Raw genomic sequence first — 21,414 nt, forward strand, 5'->3', positions numbered from 1 at the left:
AAAATTCAGCAGACATCCTTTTAAAAATGTAATGTAATATCAAAGGGAAAATAGGAATACAATAAAAGCAAGGTGGCAAACTATCTTAACATAGCAATAAATGCATCAGTTGGGCCTAGCAGCCTTACAAAAACACTGAAAACAGAGAAACTTAACAAAAGTGGAAATTATCGACACGCATAATATAACAGCCAGTCAGCTTGTGACAACAGATACCTTTCAACCTGGAGTCAGAAGTGCACAGGTCTTGGCATCAGGCAAGTTAATGCAGAAGACCTTTCTATAACCAGGGAGCCAGACAAGAAGGCTCAGTTCATTGTGGCTGCTAGTCTCTGATATTAAAATAAGTTGGTCTCCTCGAATTAGATTAATTTGCATGTGACATCTTTTTCTACAATAGTTGCTATTTCAGCTTGAGATTTCTGAATTCTTCTATATGAACAAAATCAATTCTGACAGCCATACTATTTATGCTGAACTTGATGACATGTTGATCTGTTTCAGAACGGAACAACTTCCAGTCATTTAAAACCAAGCAGAGACGAACGAATTGGATACGGGATTACCTTGAAAGCGTTGGGAACCTGAAGCTTTGGTGATGGAATCCCGAGGGCATAGTCCACTAAAACCATGGACAGGATGGTGAGAAAAACAGCGAAGTCACTCACGACAGACCGTACCTTGAAAGATCAAGCCCATTGTCAGTGGCAAGAAGAAACACATTTTAAACAAAATACCTTGTTCTACCAAGGAGATGTGTGCACATCTCCAGACTGAGCTATGAGCTCAATACCAGCCCCTGCAATCAGTACTTTGCCTGGTGTAGGAATCCATACTTTCTCCTTTTTCCCCATTTAGAGAGATTAAGGCATAAGCAGACGATCCCTAACTCCTTTTGTGGATCATCTCTTTGGAAGGTGAAAAGTAGAAGGGAAAAGTGCAAGTACTGCTTGAGCTGCGGATCAAGGATGAAGCAAGCATCCAAGAGGGGAGTATCTAATGGGGTACCTGGAGATGAGCACCCTTAAGGTCATGAGACAGCCGTGGACCTCTGCTGAACAGAAGTGCCCACCAGTCTCCAGAAAATGGGAGGATGCAGCAGGTGCCTCTGGGAAAAGGTTTCATTTCCTGTTAGGAAGGATGTCTGGTGGCATCCTAAGGCAGCCATATTCATATGAGAGATCCCATTTCTGTGGTCTCTCACTGGAAAACCGGAGATTGTTCCTGAAGCCCCTGCAATATCACAGATCCCTCTGGGGCAACCTCCCATTTCCTGGTCAGAGAAACAGTGGAGAGATCAGAACAGCAGTTCTCTGACTTCTTTTTGTTCTGTTTTGCTGACTCCAGACAGGTACACAGGTAAGGTGGAGGTAGGGAGGGGGGAAGGAAGTGGAAGAAGCATGGCAGTGTACTGAAGAGCATTTGTCCAAGACCCTCTGAAACCTAGCACTGGCTCTGATTTGAAGAAGTAACACTGCAGAGCTATAATTTAAATGGACATCTGAGCTTACAGAAATAGCGTCCTTAAGTTCTTCATTGGGGTGTCACCACTGGCAACTAACAAGTGGAGGAGAGGGAAGGAGGGAGTGGGAGGGGATGGGGGAAAAATATTGTGCCAATGGTACGACGTCACTTCCACCACAAACCTGGAAGTGATGTCACTGTGTCGGCATGATGCTATAGTATCTAAATCCATAGAGTATTCAGGGGAGTGTAATGCTTAAGTGGTGACTCACTTGCAGTTCTGCACAGGAAGTGGTGTCATGGCACTGACATGATGGGTTTTCCCATTCCCCCTCCCCCTGCTACTCTACTGAACACGCAGTGGACAGATGCTGGGAGGTTTCAAGCCATAGTGAAAGATCTGAAAAGCCTAGTTGTCCATATTGAACAGCAGCACATAGACATGGCTGGCGTATTTAAAGCTAAATGTCAGTTAAAGCTGCATCCAATGAATAAAGAAGAACTTTCATATGCAAGTTTTTCTTTCAAAATTCAGTAAGTCAAGTCATTACAGCTGGATGAACAGGGCACAGTGATACCTTGGTGCTGTCGTGTATTTCAAAGCACACGAGGCAATGCCATTTTGGAATGCTGGAAAACAGCTTCTCTGAGGAATGAACTTTGTAGCAAAGTAACAAAGCTCAGGCAGGTGCGGAGCAGGGATAATGCACACAACCCACAGAGTGGGTGATCTGCAGGGATGGCCTCAACACGAAGGCCTTTCCACTTCAGCAGGCAGAAAGGAACATGTTTTTGTTTTCATCTCTGCCAGTCGTTAAAAGTGAGCTATGGTTCACAGTGGGGATACACCCTCTGGACTTTTGGTTTCAAGTGCAAAAATATCCAAGGCATTGCTAATTTGTATTGTGTCAGAGTTCTTTCTTTTTTTATTTTACACGTTAGGATCTGATGTTAACAAACATTGCCGTACCTGGTTCAATGCACTCTGCTTGAGATATTTTGCTCTATGCCAAATTAAATGAGAAAGAACCAGTAACATACACATTTTCTCCTTTCCTGGGAGAACTGCAACCTTGCATTCCCAAATATCAACATTTTGGGTTGAACAGAGGTGTAGCAAGGGGGGGAAGTGTCCGGTGCACCAGTGCATCCTCTGCCTCTGTCCCACCCCAGAATGCCCTCGCCCCGCAATGCCCCCGGAATGCCCTGCCACGCCCCTGGAACGCCCTTGCCACACCCTCACAGGGGTGCACGCCCAGTGCATCACGCCCCCCTCGTCCCCTTGGAGCTACGCCTCTGGGATTGAATCCCAGGTGTTTCTTCCACTGAAGACTAAGCTTTTTGAGGGCAAATGGGGCTGATTCAGAGGCACAAGAGACTCTTCCACTGGATGAAAGTTGTGCCACTAGCAGAATCGAGTTGTAGGATCCAAACCATTATTGGTAAATGAAGAAAAGATACTATAAAACATAATTCTGACTCTACGATTGCCAACAACAGTCAATTATTGATGTTGGGAGCAACAGACTATATCCTGCATTGGGCAACAAGGTTCATATTAGAACAATTTAACAAAAAAAAAGAATATTCAGGTTACCTTTGTTGGGAAATAGCGACTGGTCTTGAACTGCTTCAATGTGGATGACATTGTAACTGTAGAAAAGAATAAGATGACTGACCAGAAGAGAACATCTGGGACGTAAGGACCATCATGTCCACAGGCTCGTCCTATAAATTTCCCTTGATACCACCTACATTGCTAACATGGAAAGTAAAGACACATTTTACGTTCTTTGTGACTGAGAACACCCATAGATAAACAAGACTGGATTATTCATTTCATTGTCACTATCAGCGTTCACTTTAAACACCCAAATCTATCCAAGCATGCTTTCATCTTGCCATCGTTCAAGGAGCTCATGATTCTTCCTTTTATATTTTATCCTCACAGCAGCACTGTGAGGTAGTAGGCTCAGACAAAAATGGAGGGTCCAAGGAGACCATTCAGAGCATAGTGGCAGGGTGGAATCCGAACCCATGTTTTTCAGATCCCCAGTCCAATATCCAAAACACTACACAGCACTTTTCATTTCATACATTTTAAAAGTATGCATATAAAGGGAAAAAAATCCTAAGCAGAAGACTCTTTTAATATTCACAGAGTTTGGCCAAAGACTCTAAACATCAAAGAGGCCAAAGACTCTCTTGAACATCATAGAGACTGGTGAACATAGACTCAAATTAACATCATTGTGTTTCTGCGGTGGTTACAGCTGGAATAGATCATATGGAAGAGGGGAAGGTCTGTAGGAGATCCTGGTACTCAGCTACATTAGAAAGAATGGGGAGGGGGAGAGAGGATTTAGAGTTATAATTTTTAGTTTTGTCTGGGTAAATTTATCCCTCACTGGAGACTGAAACAGAAAATGGAAAGGCACCTAAGCTTGCCTATTTTGTAAATTTTAACTATTTACTGTTCTGATTCAAATTATTTATGTTGCCTATTGTATTATGTATTATTTATAGATTGTGACTATTATATATTGATTGTATATGTTATATGTTGACTACGTGTAAGCTGCCTTTGGCTGGGATAAGGCCAGATATCAATCCAATAAAAGTAAACATAAAGAAGTCAATTCTATGTTATTCTATCAGGCTTTTGTACAAGAAAGTATCCTTAGAAGAAGAGTTTGGACTTATTTCCCTCTGTTCTCTCCTGTAGGAGACTCAAAGGGGCTTACAATCTCCTTGCCCTTCCCCCCTCACAACAAACACCCTGTGAGGTGGGTGGGGCTGAGAGAGCTCCAAAAAGCTGTGACTAGCCCAAGGTCATCCAGCTGGTGTGTATTGGAGTGTACAGGCTAATCTGAATTCCCCAGATAACCTCCACAGCTCAAGCGGCAGAGTAGGGAATCAAACCCGGTTCCTCCAGATAAGAATGCACCTGCTCTTAACCACTACGCCACTGCTGCTCCTTAGAAGCAGCAGTGGTGTAGGAGGTTAAGAGCTCATGTATCTAATCTGGAGGAACCGGGTTTGATTCCCAGCTCTGCCGCCTGTGGACACATGTGGACACTTGTCAGGTATTTGAAAATTGTCTTTCAGTATGTTGAGTTCACATTTACTAGCAAATGAAGGAAGGCTGCTGTTCAGTATGTGATTATAGCAGGTAAATTACCACATCTTCTTTCCATTATCTTTGGAGGAACTAAGAAAGAACTAAGAACATTTAAGAACTGAGAAAATATAAAGGAAACATCCACTTCAGAATAAAAAGCATCACATAAGCACAGAAGAAGTTATAAAATAAACATCAACCAGCCTGAATAATAGCTGTAGCGACAAAGATTTTGATGCTAGATTATTAACTACTACTTGACGACCAGCCTGCACAAGCATAGGTCACCCTACACTTCATGGGTCCCCAGGCAAGGAATATCTTTAATGCCCCTCCTCTACCTCAGCTTCTGAATACCTTCTTTTTTTATTGCTTGATGCCTATTCAAAATGTTAATACATGATTTGTATATATTACTTGGGCATTTTACTCTAGTGCAAAAGGCTACTCCACGGACGAAAACATTTCTTAGACTGGGGAAAGTTTCTTGTACTTGAGAAAAGCACTAACATTAACAGAACAGATCTGAGGGATCTTTACCAGTTCATTCCTGTACAAGCAACTAAAAACCATTTAAAGTCAGCTTAGAATGCACGCTAAGGACTTCCTCCACAGTCTTCCTCAGCCATTGCTAATTGTTACTTGCTCATGCCAGAAAGTGAAGCTTTGTGTTGAATGTAGATCTCCAGGAAATATTACATTAGAACTTCAAATGCAGATCTCTTTAATATAACCACTCAGAACCTCAGCATTACAGCCAGTGTCCACAGAGACCATGGTGAAGTGCTGGTTCAACTATATTTTATAATCTTCTGATTTATAACACAGGGATGTGGGTTATCGTCCTCTGGTGCAGGTATACTTTGGATCACAGTTGCCAACACATCGTATAATGATGGTCAAGAATAAATCTACCAGGAATACTGACTACACAAACAACACACTACACCAGCCAGCATGGCATAGTGGTTAAGAGCAGGTGGATTCTATTCTGAAGAACTGGGCTTGAGTCCTTACTCCTCTACATAAGAGGTGGATTCTTATTTGGAGAGACAGATTTTATTCGTGAAGCCTGCTAGGTGACCTTGGGCTAGTCACAGTTCTTCAGAATTCTCTCAGCCCCACCAATCTCGCAAGGTGTCTGTTGTGGGGAGAGGAAGGGAAAGGGGTTGATAAGTTGTGGGGAGAGGAAGGGAAAGGGATTGATAAGCTGTAAGGTGCCTCCTTACAGAACAGAAAGGTGGGGTATAAATCCAAACTCTTTTTCTTCTTTTCTAAACAGAGATTACACCTATTGAGTAGTTTTGAATATTTGGTATGTTCTTCTCCTTTCAGTGGCTAAAGTACACGGATATATTAGCATGTACCTGAATAACCCAGGCTCTTCGATCTTGACAGGTTTTCAAAGCTAAACGGGGTTGACCCTGGCTAGTATTTGGATGGGAGACTGCCAAAGAATAGCAGAATCATGAAGCCGAGGAAAGAAATGGCAAACCAACTCAGAATGTCTCTTGCCTTGAACAGGGTCACCAAAAGTCAGCTGTGACTTCCCGGTACTTTCCACCAATCCAACCATGTCGTTCCTCCTATTTCCATCTGTGGAAAGACAAGTGATCTCCACCAAGTCTTCTCCTCTTGATAGACCTCTACTTTGCCCTCTGTACGTCCCCAAGGGTGTGCTGAATACTAGTAACAAAATATTTTGGGGCTTAGTGGTCTGCACAAGGAGGGAGAATCAGGAAATCCGGCTCTAGCAAATCCGCATATGGCTGGATACCTGCCGTTGTGTCACCACACAGCAATTTGGTTCGGTTTGATTTAATGCCCAACTGTCTGAGAATTTTAGGGGAAATTATTTCAGATCTCTATCCCTCCCTTTTGTCCAATCAAATGTATTGTGCACTATGCAGTCACAAGCGGAGCTCGCCTTTCTAAACCCATTGACTTCAATGGAACAAGAAGGGGGCAACTCAGCAAGGGACTGCACAGTTACTCACAAAAATTGTAGGCTTATGCAGATTATAATCCGGAAACCTTTCTCTCTGGATTAGAGCCAAGTAAGTAGTTTGAAGATCATATTCTAAATCCTGTGTTATGTAAAACGAGAGATTAGAGGAATCCAAATAATCCCTTTGGTTGTCTAGTTTCAAGGAAGATGGTCTTTTGCCACAAGGTGGCAATAGACTCCACAAAATGCTTTGTATTTTGGCTAAAAAAAAAAGCTCTTTAGGAACAAATTAACTCCTTTAATTTACATTCCAGAAGCAAAATCTGTGATTTTGTATCCTAGACGGGGTTCTTCTCACCATATTTTATCTGCGGTAGAACTTAAAGGAGAAGGTCCTTCAGATGCTAAGCGTTTGAGGAATTTGAAAGATAGCAAAAGGAACTTCAACAATGCTCTAGCTATTTCTCATTGGAGCCCTGCCCTTATACTCTGGGTCCAGGATATACCTGAATGTGGATGGCTAATCAAAGAGTGCTGCCCTGGGGACTCTGAGGCAACAAGAGATTATTTCAAAATTCATTGTAATCATCATTTGCAATCAAATCAGGCTTTCCCTTCTTTCACTGGATCAGATCCCAATCCATGGGCTTCCAATGAGCTTTACAGCAAAACTGTCATTCTGTTGGTTTTTTTAAAAAAATAAGTGACCCCCCCACCCCCACCCCACCTCAGTGGGATAATTTCAGTTTCATCCGGGGACAGTATGAGGAGTATTAATTTGCATTAGAATGAGTTTGCAAAGGAGCACATCTCTGAGGCTCAAGGTATCAAACTCGCGGCCCTCCAGATGTTATGGACTACAGTTCCCATCATCCCCTGCCAGCGTCATCCCCTGCCAGCAACATCTGGAGGGCCGCGAGTTTGACACCTGTGAAAATGTGAACTGGAGGTGTTGCGTGTTGAACTTGTGGAAGAGAAGAGGAAACTCAAAGATTCCTGGTTCTAACAGACAAGACTGTGGGAAGGAAAGGAAGATATTGTCTCACTGTCCTTCTCTACTGATACGGCTAAGACGCCCAAGTACATCAGTGGAGTATCTTTGTAAGAAACAGAGAGGGCTCCAATTGTTAACAGGCCCCAATATTCAGCTATATTTATTATGTATTTATCTCATTTATGTCCCACCTTTTTCCACATCAGGGACCCAAAGCAGCTTGTATCATTCTCATCTCTTCCATTTAAACTGAGTTTGTAAGACTGGCTCAATGTCAACCAGTGAACTGCCACATTAGAGCAGTGATTTAAACTTAAGTCAACCGGATCCTAGTTTGAAACTCTGACTGCTACAGTATGTTGGCTATTGCAGGGCGACTCCTGTTGAACAGTATCAAGGAGTCAGACCTGGGTGTGTCTCGCAAAAAGGTGGTAGCAAGTACCCCAATGGTTGCAGCTGACCATAGTCTCAATGAGATCTCCTTCAAAAGCCAAAGCAGCCCTGGAAAGGGTCATGACCCCTCTCCCTCTTTAAAGGACAGAAACCAAGACTGGAATGCTGGCAAAACTGTTGTGGTTGCCTAGCAACAGCCACTGACGGTATTTATTTTTTAAAGCTACAGAACTGCCTTTTATTATTCCTACAAATTCCTACAAACCTGAGACATTTTTGAGGTTTGCAGAAAGATGTAAATTATCCATTCATGGGTCCATCCAGTCTCTGGATTTAAGTATTCTCAGATTTGGCAGGATTGAGAATTAAAATAAACCAACACAAGCAAAAACAAGCTATACTCAGGCTGCAATACAATGATTGCAAACATGATAAGGGCAAAAATATACTAAACAAATTTATATAAACGTGCAGATGTGTCTGCAGAAGAGCAGAAACGACAAACTCACGGGGAAACCAGATTTAAGAATCTGCACAATGCACCACAACCATTCAAATATATTGCACAAATTTGGCATAAAGTCCTCAAGGAGAGTCACAATGTCCACAAAAAATCCAGAGTCCAAAATTGAGACGGGCTCTCCAGTCTTTTGCCCGCTCAGTGGATAAACACCATTTCCTCAGAGTAAAATTTCCAACTTGCCTGCGCAGTTTTAAGTTTTAAAATGTCGTTATACATTTAATCAATAATTCTCATATTTCACATCGGTCCCATTGAAAACAGGCTAAGATTGAACTCAAGCCGTTTTTTGCGCTACAGTTCACTGTGCTACACATGCAAATTTACATCAGTTAATGTAAGTTAATAAGAGGCAGCTGGTGGCTTGCATTACTTTCTGACATCATCACGTTTCTATTCTGTTTTTATTTTAGTTCCTGGGGTAGTGCGAGGAACACTGTATTGTTGCCTGGGTGTTTTTGTTTGTGTTGGTTTCTCCAGTGTATGGCATACCTCACTTTTCTGGGTTGAGAATTAAGACCACATTACAACAATTTCCACATAATTTTTTTAACGTTACTTTTCTAAGTAGTCATTGGTTACAAAAAGAAAAAGTATATGATTGAGCAACAACTGATATCTGAGCAAAGGAAAATAAAATGGATGGTACCCACCCCTTCTTACCCTACGTCCCTAAGTTACCTCCCTGAGAGGTAGGCATAATAATACTAAAGTTCCCAGATTTCTTGTTCAGGTTCTATCCATTTCTTGTTGGCATCTTTCCTTGACACTTGACTCTTTTCAAAAGAACTTTAAAATCTTTCTTCTTATCCCACCATGTGCTCTTCTCCCACAAAAGGACAGGTTTGCTACACATTCTAGGAAATCCCTCCTCAGCTAATTTTTTTACTACATGCTACAGCCCGTCCCAATGTCACAGGCTAACTTTGGGCTTACTCCTGAATGTGGCTTTTGCAAACTGAGGGTCTGAAGGAATGTTTGCCCTGCAACCTTTTGGCCTGATTGCCTGTAAGGCTAAAGTGACCTTGGATTAGTCACAGTTCTCTCAGAACTCTCTCAGCCCCACCCACCTCAAAAGGTGCCTATCATGGGGAAGGGGAGGGAAGGTGTTTGTAAGGCACTTGGAGACTTCTTAAAGGTAGATAAAAGCAGTCCATAAAAACCAACTCTTCTTCAACTTCTTTAGTCTCTCTCTATTCACCAAGAGCAAATGCAACATTCACTTGGCCAAGCTACACATTTTCACACAGGACCATACAGACAACTTTCAAGAGTGGCCAAACATGAATATGTTGCTTTAAGTGTCTGTGGATTTATAACTACTATGGAGATGGGTGTGGGGGCAGGGGGAGGAAACCTATTGTTGAGCAACCTAATATTAAAGAGCTACAGTAACAAGACAAACTCTGCTTGGCAAGTGCAACACAACCAGCCAACATGGCGGCAATACAGGGGCAAATCACACAGGACAGTAGAAAGGTTGACTATACTTAAAAAAACACAAATAAATAAATGAGTAATGCAAGGAAACTGGCAGTGCCTTTACAGCACTGTAGGAACCTACTGCCACATCCTGTGAATGGCTGCTTTAGGCAGCATTCTCGTTGAACTGTCCCTACTATTTTCTGCCACAGAAGAAGGACATTGTAGCTTCTCTAGCTCATTAAGGGCAAGAAATTGATTAAAGCAGGATAACAAGAGGCAAACAGAAGGTAGACCACAGTCCAGCAAAATACCACTCATTGTTCCATTTCCAGGGGACTACCTAGTGCTCACTGGGTGACTGGATTCTAATAAGAAATGTTTTATTTGGCAAACCCAGGTCTTACCCCCCAAAACGATTTTGCTCATCAGTGAGCGGGCTTACTCTGGAGCTCTGAACAGAGACCAGTTATGCTTTAACTGTTATGAGATCCTGAATATAAACTATTGCTTTGAAAATTTACAATGTATCGGTATACCACATGACTTCTAGTAAAAATCACAAATGTGAAGTTAGTTTTCTCCTGCTGTGGTGTTATGGCTCAGCCTGGTCTAGTTGGGGACCCCTGGGAGGAAGACTCAGATGGAGAGGAGGAGGGGACAGTTTTGGTTCCAGACCCCCAGGGACTGCCTGTAAACGAAGAGCCTGATCAATCATTAGTCCCTGCAGGACCAGGTCCAGAGGCTCAGACAGAGCATGCAGACAGGGATTGACAGCCAGGTCCAAGCTCTGAGATTTCCCAGCCAGGGTCTAGCTCTGGGACACTTCAGCCTCTCACAATAAGCCAGAAGGGACCTGCCAGCCCTGTCACTCCCTACCCCCATCTCCAGAGCCCCAGGAGCAAAGCAAGAGGAGGTTGCATGCTAGGTTACAGCAGGGGAGACACAGTAGCAGATTAGCAACTATGGGGCGAACTGACTTGGATGCTAAGTCCTTACAGGAGCCAGTCTAAAGGAACCCAGCTTCAAGAGGTTATTGCACTAGGGAATTGGAGGCTGGCTGTAAAAGAGAGGTTGCAGCTGAGCTATCTTGTAGCAGCAACGTTTTGTTTCAGTTTGCAGGTCATTGGCTCTGTTTCTAACCTTGTGTATTCAATAAACAAGTGCACCTGTGGAATAACTGTATCCGGACTGTCTGTTGGTTTCTGGGGGGCCTGTCTGCGACATTTGGCCATGACTTGGATCCAGGAGAGCGCTCATATAGACAGAAGAGGTTCTTCCCATAGAATATGATTTTCTCACCTTCCCTCTCCCACTGCAGCCCCAAGATGCCCCTCACCCCAATTTTACAATTCATGAGGAATTTTGCAGCAGGAAGGGACAGGCAATATAATCTCCCTCTGTGGGTGGAAATCCTTCCACCTACAGAAATGTTCCACTGGAACCAAGCTGCCATTTTCTGTCTGCCTGGTCATGAACTTCAGTGATGTCAATAAAGGAATATTAAACAAGGATGTCTATAAACCTTCTATGTTAACTTTTTGCTATATCCCAAACATCTGGGAGAGTATTTTAGGAAAAAAATATGGAGCTTACATGTTCTTTATACACAAGACAGCTTCAGATTTACCATCTGGTAGAATTTAGGTCAAATCTGCTGTTATTTGATGAATGTAGATTTAATCTCAGTAATACTCCCTGTTAGTACACAAAGAAGTTTTCTAAGCAGTGTTCTGTGGTGTAGGAGCGTGTTTTAATATGCATTAGAAACAATGAAGAATAATCTCTGTGAAGTTTTATTAAATTAAAAGATGGTTTGAAATTCGCCAGCATTATTGGACACAGTTGACCTCCTCCTCCTCCTCCTCCTCCTCCTCCTCCTCCTCCTCCTCCATCATCATCATCATCATCATCATCATCATCATCATCATCATCATCATCATCATCATCATCATCATCATCATCATCATCATCATCATCATCATCATCCAGCTCAAAAAATAATGTGGATTTTCATGACATCTTGATCTGTTATGCATACTTACTGACAAAGTTAGGTTCCCCCAAGGTACATCAGAGGAGGAGATATTCTGAGATTGCCAGTACTGCAAAGTTTTATTGCTGGGGTTTTCAGGCTCCACACAATTACACCTGAAAGGTAAAGTATACTTGTTATATTTTTAAAGCTGAAAAACTACAGCACCAAATTTCTGTTATGCTAAATGAACAACATAATATTGGCAAAAGCCCAGTCTTTGCAAGAAGAAGAAGAGTTTGGATTTATACCCCACCTTTCTCTCCTGTAAGGAGACTCAAAGTGGCTTACAAACTCCTTTCCCTGCTTCTCCCCACAACAGACACCTTGTGAGGTAGGTGGGGCTGAGAGAGTTCCAAAGAACTGTGACCAGCCCAAGGTCACCCAGCAGGAATGTAGGAGTGCGGAAACACATCTGGTTCACCAGATAAGCCTCTGCCACTCAGGTGGAGGAGTGGGGAATCAAACCCAGCTCTCCAGATTAGAATCCACCTGCTCTTAGTCATCACACCACGCTGGCTCTCTTAAGTGTCCCTTAAGAGTTTCACAGAATACAGAGTTCTACCAAATTCCTATTATATAATTTCAGGAAAAGTTAGGTGAAACAACAAAGAGCATATACAAACATATGCCTGTGAAGCAGCAAAGCCTCTAATATAAATACAAAACGCCATCATCATACATACACATGTATCGGTTGTTGTGATTCCAACACAGCAAAACCCCACCCAGAATTTGGGATTAGAAGTTCACAAACAGAGGGCCCCACTGTTTCATTGGTACAAGACCAGTCTGACAGGATTATGTCATGCATGGAGACTAGCTCTCTGCCACTCAGGTGAAATATGGTGGAATTGAATTATTTTTAAAGCTTATTCTTAACGTTAATTCAAAGATTTCCAGGAATTTTATTTGAAAGAGCACTTGTGAAAATATGAAGCTGACTTTTACACTGGTTTGATGAGTTACTGTGACCAGCAGCAGCTCACCACGAGCTCAAACAAAGTAGAGTCACTTTCCAAACCGGCTTCTTAGATCCTTTTTATTGGAGATACAAGGGACTAAACTTGAAATAGCATTCTGAATGCTAATCAATCATGTTTTCTATGACTGAGCTATGGTTCTCCCCAAATATCAGGAATAACAGTAACCACAACCAGTGTTATCTGGGAAGAAGTAGTTTGTCAACAAGCTTCTGACCATGGTTTCAGATTCTGGCTTGGTTGAAACGTTATTTGTTGGAGTCTATGTAATGCCAAAATGTTTTCCTGACTTATAGCAATCCCTGCTGAGCTTTTTCAAGGCAAGAAACATTGAGGTTTGCCACTGCTTTCTTCTGTATTGCCACCCTGGTATTCCTTGGTGGTTTCCCATCCAAATGAATACTAAGGTCGTTTCCACATGGAAAATTATTCCTGTGTACCACTGTTTTTTTTTTAACCTGGATCTATTTCATCCCAGGGTGTCGTTCGCATGGCTGTCTGTTTTTTGAAGGAATCCAGTGAAGACCGGGAGGAAATACTCCAGCTTGTTTTGCATGAGCCCAGGACTTCTGTATTACATTGCAAGCATATCTGAGTATGCCCGGGGTCCCGCATTCTGATTGGCTGATGTTTTTGAGTGGCAGCTGCAAGCATATCTGAGCATGCCCAGTGTCCTGCATTCTGATTGGCTGTTGTTTTTGAGTGGCAGCTTGAATGAACATGAGGCAGGGAGATCAGGCGGCTGGGCGGGAAAAATAAATTGGTTCTGCTCTCGATTGGTGTTCGAGCTGTAGCAGGCTCTAACAGGCTTACCCTGGGATTTTTTAAAAGAACCACCAATTTGGCAGTTTTTGAATACCCTGGGCTGAGGGAAATATCAAGGGGCAAACCCGCTTTAGGACCGGGAACCGTGCAGAATTATTGTCCAAAATGAGGAATTTCTCTTGCTCAACACAGGATATTTTGACCATGTGGAAACGGCCTAAGACCAACCCTGCTTACAACCCTGAAACCAACCCTGAAACAGAATGCTGTTTCAAGTCTAGTCCCTTTTGAGATCTGATGAGATCAGGGTAGCTGGGCTGTTAATATTATGCCTGAACCATCCCCTCTTTATTTTATTTATTTATTTATTTCTTCAATTTCTATACCACCTGATCCCCGAAGGGCTGCTTTAGGCTCTAGCAGTAGCACATCATGTTACGTTTTTCTTTTGCTACCTCCTACTTGCTTTGAAAGCTCCACATTCATTTGAAAATGTATAGTAGAATGTAGGAATTACACACAGGTATGTGTGGGAGTACAATGTTCCATGTAGGCAATTACAGCCCCCTCCCAAATTAAAATGAGTTTTATAGACAGGGTAAGTGCAACTTAGAGCTTAAACACCATGCTGTGATGTACATGGAACATAATCTGCCTAGATTTGAGTTACAGAAACATTATCTTTGACCTTTGACATTATTTCTTTGCACACAAGACCTGCACACCATTGTCTTGCCCCCCTCAAAGCCATTGGTCATAAATTCCAGTATCTTCTCCAGATAGAATAATTCAGAGAGTTCCACTATATGCTATTATAAGTGATAACTGAAGTCCAATTACAGCCTTATAAGGCCATTGACTTCAATGGGTTTAGAAGAGTGTAACATTGCTTAGGATAGCACTGTAAGACTCCAAACTCCTTTGTTTAAATCAGAGTAATTGGACATAATTCCAAAGACACTATGACCCCATTCCAGTAATAGATATGAAGGTGGATCCAGACTACCCTTTGCAATAGTAAAATGGAACTCTTCTGATGCCCCCCCATTGCAGCCCAACAATCTCCATAAAATGGTGCTCCAGGAGGAGAGGGACCCCAATGAATGACATGAGGGGAGTTTACAACAGGAAGATGAAACTGGTAGACATGGTCAGTTTAGTCTGGTCCAATCCATGGGCAATGACTGCATCTGTTTACTTTTCCATCCCTGTTGCAAGAACAGGAAAGCATCCCTGTTACAAGACCAGGAAAGCATTCAGTGCTTCCTTACTGAGTTAGACCATGGGTCTATCGCGGTCAATCTTGTCTACTCTGACTGTCAGAAGCAGTTTGACAGACGTCTTTCAGATCACCTACCATTAGATTATTCAACATGGAAATGCTGAGGATTAAACCTGGGAAGCTCTACATTTCAAGCAGGTCCTTTACTGCTGAACTACACTGTTTCCCTGAAAATAAGACATCCCCTGAAAATAAGATGTAGTACAGGTTTTGCTAAAGTGCTAAATATAAAGCATCCCCCGAAAGTAAGACGTAGCAAAGTTTTTGTTTGGAAGCATGCCCGTCGAACAGAACACCAGAGCATGCAGCTGTGGAGCGGAAAAATAAGACATCCCCTGAAAATAAGACATAGCACATCTTTTGGAGCAAAAATTAATATAAGACACTGTCTTATTTTGGGGGAAACATGGTATGATCCCTCTAATTGTGATGTTCTGGAGAACAACTAGTGGGGGGCCATGATAGAGGTTTATAAACTTATGCAAGGGGTAGAGTTGGCAGAGAGAACTCTTCTTCCAAAAGAGTAGAACTCAAGGGCATCCAAAATAATAAAACTCATGAAACTGATGGGCAGTAGATTCAGATGGACAAAAGGAAACAGTCCTTTACTTGACACTTAATTAAAACATGGGATTTGCTTCCAAAAGACGTAGTGATGACCACAGGCACAAACAGGGGTTCATACAAACATTGTAGAAAACACCTTCAAAGAGGAGTGACTGTTTTGTGTGGAAAAGATGTTGGAGTGAGCTTTGATGCATTGATGCATGAATGCACTGGAATATTTTTTTTTGGTCTTGAAGGGGCTCCTGAACTTATTCTGATCACTGCTGTTGCTATGCCAGGTCTTGACCAAAGGCCCGCTATCAGTATTAAGGGGAGGTGCTATCCCCTCCTAGGAAATACTAGAACAACTACAACTTGACAGGGGGAGGGCGGTATAAAAATGCAATAATAAATAAATAAATAAGTAAGTAAGTAAGTAAGTAAGTAAGTAAGTAAGTAAGTAAATAAATAAATAAATAATGCAAAGGTGTCAGGTATGATGGTACATTATCTCCCTATCCATTCAATTTATATGTGGAAGGAAACGTTTAGATGAAGGCAAAATGAAAAATGGTGGAAGCAACACTAACAATATGAAATACCTTGATGACACCACATTTTACTTGCAGAAAATTATTTGCAGAAAATAATAAAGACTTGAAAAGCCTGCTGCTGAAGGTTAAAGGAGGAAGTGCCAAAGCATATTACAGCTGAACATTAAGACTAAAATAATGATTACTGAGAAGTTACACAACTTTAAGGCCAGCGGGGAGATACTGAAATTGTTAAAGAAGTTTTGTTACAGAAGTTCTGTTCCTTGGTTCAATGATCCACCAAGAAGGAGACTACAACCCTGAAATCAGGAGAGTGAGACTTGGAAGGAACCAAAAATTATCTTTAAGGAAGAGTTGCTGGAGACCAAGATCAAAATAATCGACACTATAGCATTCCCCATTACTGTGTATGGATATGGAAGTTGGATAATGAAGGAAGAGGAGAGGAATGATAATTAAAAACACTGTCATTTACATAATTAAATTGTGAACAATAACCATGAGCTACAGCCGCTAATCTGCAGCTTTATAGATCAGGTCATTTATTTTTTTTTTAAAGAAAGGCTCAAATTTTTGAAAATGCGGATGATATTACTGTCAGTGCAATCACAGTTTATATGCAACAATGGTAGACTTTTTTCACATATTTGATATGACGAAACGGTGAAATGTGTCCTGCACATAGCAACATAGAATACCTTCCTAAACCCACTGGCTTCAATGAAGTTACACTGGTATACCTCTGTTTAGAAAGAACTCTTTTACCTAATAAGCATATAGAAACATTTAACATCGCTTGTTTTATCTGCCTTGATGGGTCAGGGGAGGGAGGGGGCAGGGAACTGCCGAGTTTGAAAGAAGATTAGTATCAAATGTTTGTTTCACAGTTTGGGGACAAAAGGGAAAGTGCTGCTTTACCATAGAGCAGCCATTCTCAATCAGGGTTCCCTGGTACCCTGGGGTGCCGTGAGCATGTCCCGGGGTACCGCGGCAACACTACCGCCCCCTCCCCTCATTTTTGTGGTGTCTCCCACAGGCACCAGCAAGGACATGGAGCTGGCCCATGGGGCAGGGCCTGCCACAAGGTCAGCAGTCACCCCCCCCCCCGTGCTACCCTTCACCCTGGGAGGGGAAGATGGGGGGTGTGGCAAGCAGGGGCAATGGGAGGGGAAGGTGGAGGGTGGCAGCAGGGGTACCGTGAGATATGAAGAGTGAGGTCAAGGGTACCCTGACCTCGAAAAGGTTGGGAAACACTGCCATAGAGCTTCTGGCGATTCCTAGAGCTATGCTGTGTCACTTCCAAGTTTTTCCCCGGAAGTGACATAGTGATGTCAACAATGTCATACAATCCTCCATGTCCCTGTTTTCAACCCTCATGCGGGGGGGGGGAGGGCGCGTGCCAGGGTTGGTCTGGCAATTCCAGGCCAGTATCAAAGGCCTTCCCACAGGTCCAGAACCCTATAAAAAAGAAGCCCTGTCTCTGGTCACCTCTAAAGGCCAGGTCACAGAGAATAGTATTTGAGAAAGATGTTTAGCTGGTGAGCTGAAATGTAAAGGAGGAGGGTCATCTACTTTACTGAAGGTTGGGTCAGGCGGCAAACCGACGACGACGATGTGGTTTATTTATGCCAATTCAGAAACAACACAGAACTTTTTGTTTCGTGATTTATGAAATATTTTGTGCTTGGGATGGGATGGCCCTGCGTGGATTCTGTTTACTTGTGCCTTGCCTCCGAATCCCCCCATTTATTTCCATGGGCCTCACGTGACAGGAGCACACAAGCCTCACTGAAACTAACGGCAGATGAGCAGTGGCATCGCTTGGCTGGCTGCACCCATTGCCGTGATCAGCTCGAATTGACATGTCAGCCTGACACGAACTTGGCACCTTGAATACCTCAGAGAGCGGGATGCAATGCTCCTAATTTTTAAATACATGTCAGGGACAGATTGTAATATGCATATCTCTATGCCAAAAGTGCTCTGAAATTATTCAATATAATCTGTTGATAATGGAGGAACTTCTGGTAAAGCATTATTTTTTGTTAGAAAACACAAATTCACCATTTTGGGAATGAAGGGTGCTGGTGTGTGGGGAGGCAGGTACCACACAAACCACTGAACTTTACACTTCCAACCAGATACTATTTGTTTGTCCACATGAAACTGGCAGGATCGAAACAGATTTCTGAATCCGGCTTTTTAAAGTAAATATCTGTGTGTCGTTCAGCATATGTGCTTTCGTTTCTTCCTTCAGTTGCTATGAGAGTTCCCATATATGCCATAAAAGAGGAAGGCCATTTCATCAAAGACAGGGAGGCAAAAGGTTCAGTGACAACAACAAAAAAGCCTTATTTGAGGAGATTCTCCCATTATTTTTCACATGCATATTAAAAAAAAGACAAAGAGGAAGAAAGATAAGAAGGAATAGGAGGGAAAAGGGGGTTGCCATGACAACCTATTAACAGACAAGAACAAGAGAGGAAGGAAAAGGTCACCGTAATAGGACTGCGGGCCAAAAATCAGGTTTTCCTTGCTTGTCAAACAGAGTAAATGTTTATGTAGCCCAATGGCCCAGACAGCTAACATTGCATTTTGATCTTTAAAAAAAAATAAAATAATTACAGCAAAAATAAAAGTATTTGCAAGTTTGGTTGGGAGATAGAAGGTAAACCTGCATTTTGTGGTTGGGAACAAAAAAGGTAAAGGGGTTTATTTCTCCTATTGTATCTGAAGAAGTGTTGAAAGCTGGAATATGAAAACATCACCCATTCTGATTGTTAGGGGTGAGGCAGTGCCTTCCAATGACTTATTTAGATACTCTCCCAATGGGAATCCAAAACAGCTTACAACATTGCTCTCTCTTCCTCTGTTTTATCCTTATAAAAACAACCTTGTGAGATAGCCTAGGCTGAGAGACAGTGACAGGCCAAAGATCACTTAGTGAGTTTCATGGCGGAGTGGGGATTTTAATCTGAGTGTCCCAAATCCTAGACTGACATTCGAACCTGAAAACCCACTGGCTCTCAAACCAAGTCTCTCCTCTAGTTCACAGCCAGAAAAAGTGAGGGTGACAAGACCAGCTGACACCAGGTTAGAGATCCCCCACAAAAGGCACTATCCTGAACCCCACAAAGGAAGCAACAAGGATAGACAGAAGACTTCCTTTCTGTGCTGTTACCACTACTGCCCACTTAAATAATGCACTTTCAAACTGCTTTCAGTGCTCTTTGAAGCTGTGCGGAATGGCAAAATCCACTTGCAAACAGTTGTGAAAGTGGTTTGAAAACGCATTATTTTGCGTGTGCGGAAGCGGCCTTAGATAGGTTGAATGGCTTGAGCCAGTTCTTGCAAAAAGGTTGCTTTACATCTTACAATAGAGTATTGGTAGGAGATCAGAACATAAATCCTTTATGTTCTTCCCCTTGTACAATCACTCCTGCTTCCACTAGCAGAAGCATTACAGCTACTACAATCCAAATGCAGCATGAGGTGAACTAGTGTTTTCAGAGCAGGACAAGCAACTACTTTCGACAATACTTTCTTTCTGCTCACAGTTCTAGGGATCAAATGCTAATATATTTATTAGACTGCACAGGCTTGTGACAACACAAGATTGGATTGCGCTTGGCAAGGATTTACTAGACAATGAGAAGAAACATGGCACTTAATACCAGTGATGTAGGTATAGATTTTTAATGGGATGGGTTCGGTGACTGAGGGTTTTCCAGTTGTTCCATTCCATGCATTGTTTCAAGCAAGCTGGACATGTAGTGGGAGGGGTTTGAACCCGAGAAACCCCTCCCCCCTTACCTACATCCCTGCTTAATACTGATGCAGAATTTTTGTCTGCTGACCTTACTCTTTAGTTTTGCAGAACGTATTTTGCTTTATGTACAGACCTCAACAGATATCACATAAAACAACACACACAAAAATCAACAACCAGATTTTATTTTTCTGTATTATAAATACACGCACATATTGTCATATATGGCAAGCCATGTATGACAATTGTTACTATCATTGTCTTATGGAAGTTTTGTGTTCCCCCACTAACTGCTATTGGTGTTCCTGCCCAGCATTAGTATGTGTTTGTTATTTATACATTTTATTGAGTCCCTTAGTTATTTTACACATACTTTATTTGTAAACACTGTTTTAATATTGAAATGTTTTGATATTGCCTTGAAGATCCTATTTGGGTGGGAAAATGGCATAGGACTGTTTTTAAATTTAAAAAAATCAAGTCTGAGAGCATTGCCTTTATTCCTTTTTTAGCGTCATACATTCCTGGCGCCAAGTCACAGCACGGAAACCTTTCGGCACAAGGCCAGGCGAACATGTGTGCATCTCTTTCACTGCTGATAACCGGCTGCCAAACAACAGGCCACAGGCAGAGAATTTCACAAGCTGGCTCCAACAAAGGAGGCCCTTATCTACTTCTGATATTAGATTATTCAGCATTGATTTGCACGCCTAGCCTGGTCTCCATTGGTGTTGTTCTTGGAAAGCCGCTGTCTGCTTGTACTGACTGAAATGGACTAATCAGTGGTATAAGGCAGCAGTTTTTGTTCAGTTTTCAGAAGGGAAGATCAAAAAATGTTGTCTGCATCTATGTTGTTTTCCTCTGCAATAATTTATATATTAGTCACAGACACACGCATTTTGTTGGGATGACTCACCACTCCTCTCTCAGTGAGCAGGTGATAGTGGCCCTCTTTTTCTGCTGCTGTTTCAGAACTCAAGTCTCCTTAAGACATGCATTTGTTTGTGTTAAACAAAACCGATACCCCCCCTCCTCAATATCTAGAGCGGCTTTCTAACCCTTATCTGGTTCTGGTGGGTTTTCTGGGCTGTGTGGCTGTGGTTTGGTGGATCTTGTTCCTAACGTTTCGCCTGCATCTGTGGTTGGCATCTTCAGAGGTGTATCCCAGAGGGAAGTCTGTTGCACACTGTGTACCAGATCCACCAGATGCAGGCGAAACGTTAGGAAAAAGATCCACCAGACCACGGCCACACAGTCCAGAAAAACCACCAGAACCAGTTGAATCCGCCCATGAAAGCCTTCGACAATACATTGTTCCTTATCTGTTTTAACTAGCAGTAAGACGCTGGCCATGATGTGCCTCTGGTTGGCAATAAATCTCATTCTTGCCCATGAGAACTTTGTGGTTTCCATGTATCGTAATGGAATCTATAAGAGCTCATTTTTGATAGCTCAATTCCCCAGTCACTATACCCATCTGTGACCTTCCAACTTAAACAACAAAGTTCCTGAACATAAACTTTTCCTGTCAGTTCCAACTCTTGGAATGCAAATCATTCTAAATAGTTACTGGGCTGCCATTGTTCATACAGTGACTGCAGTTTTCCCTTGATAACTT

At 42.4% G+C, this 21,414-nt stretch overlaps 1 protein-coding gene across 7 annotated transcripts in view; it reads right to left on the minus strand.

Annotated features, from left to right (window-relative positions):
• SLC4A10 (solute carrier family 4 member 10) overlaps nt 1-21,414 on the minus strand; it is a 198,273-nt gene that overhangs the window by 26,965 nt on the left and 149,894 nt on the right. For all 7 annotated transcript variants that reach the window (XM_048486961.1, XM_048486964.1, XM_048486959.1 and 4 more), the window contains 3 exons: nt 11,908-12,013; nt 3,062-3,223; nt 567-680 (listed from right to left, as the gene is read on the minus strand). In XM_048486961.1, coding sequence (XP_048342918.1) covers nt 567-680; nt 3,062-3,223; nt 11,908-12,013 — 382 coding nt within the window. The remainder of the gene's footprint in view (nt 1-566; nt 681-3,061; nt 3,224-11,907; nt 12,014-21,414) is intronic.

Source organism: Sphaerodactylus townsendi, linkage group LG02 (assembly GCF_021028975.2).
Source record: "Sphaerodactylus townsendi isolate TG3544 linkage group LG02, MPM_Stown_v2.3, whole genome shotgun sequence".
Lineage (NCBI taxonomy): Eukaryota > Metazoa > Chordata > Lepidosauria > Squamata > Sphaerodactylidae > Sphaerodactylus > Sphaerodactylus townsendi.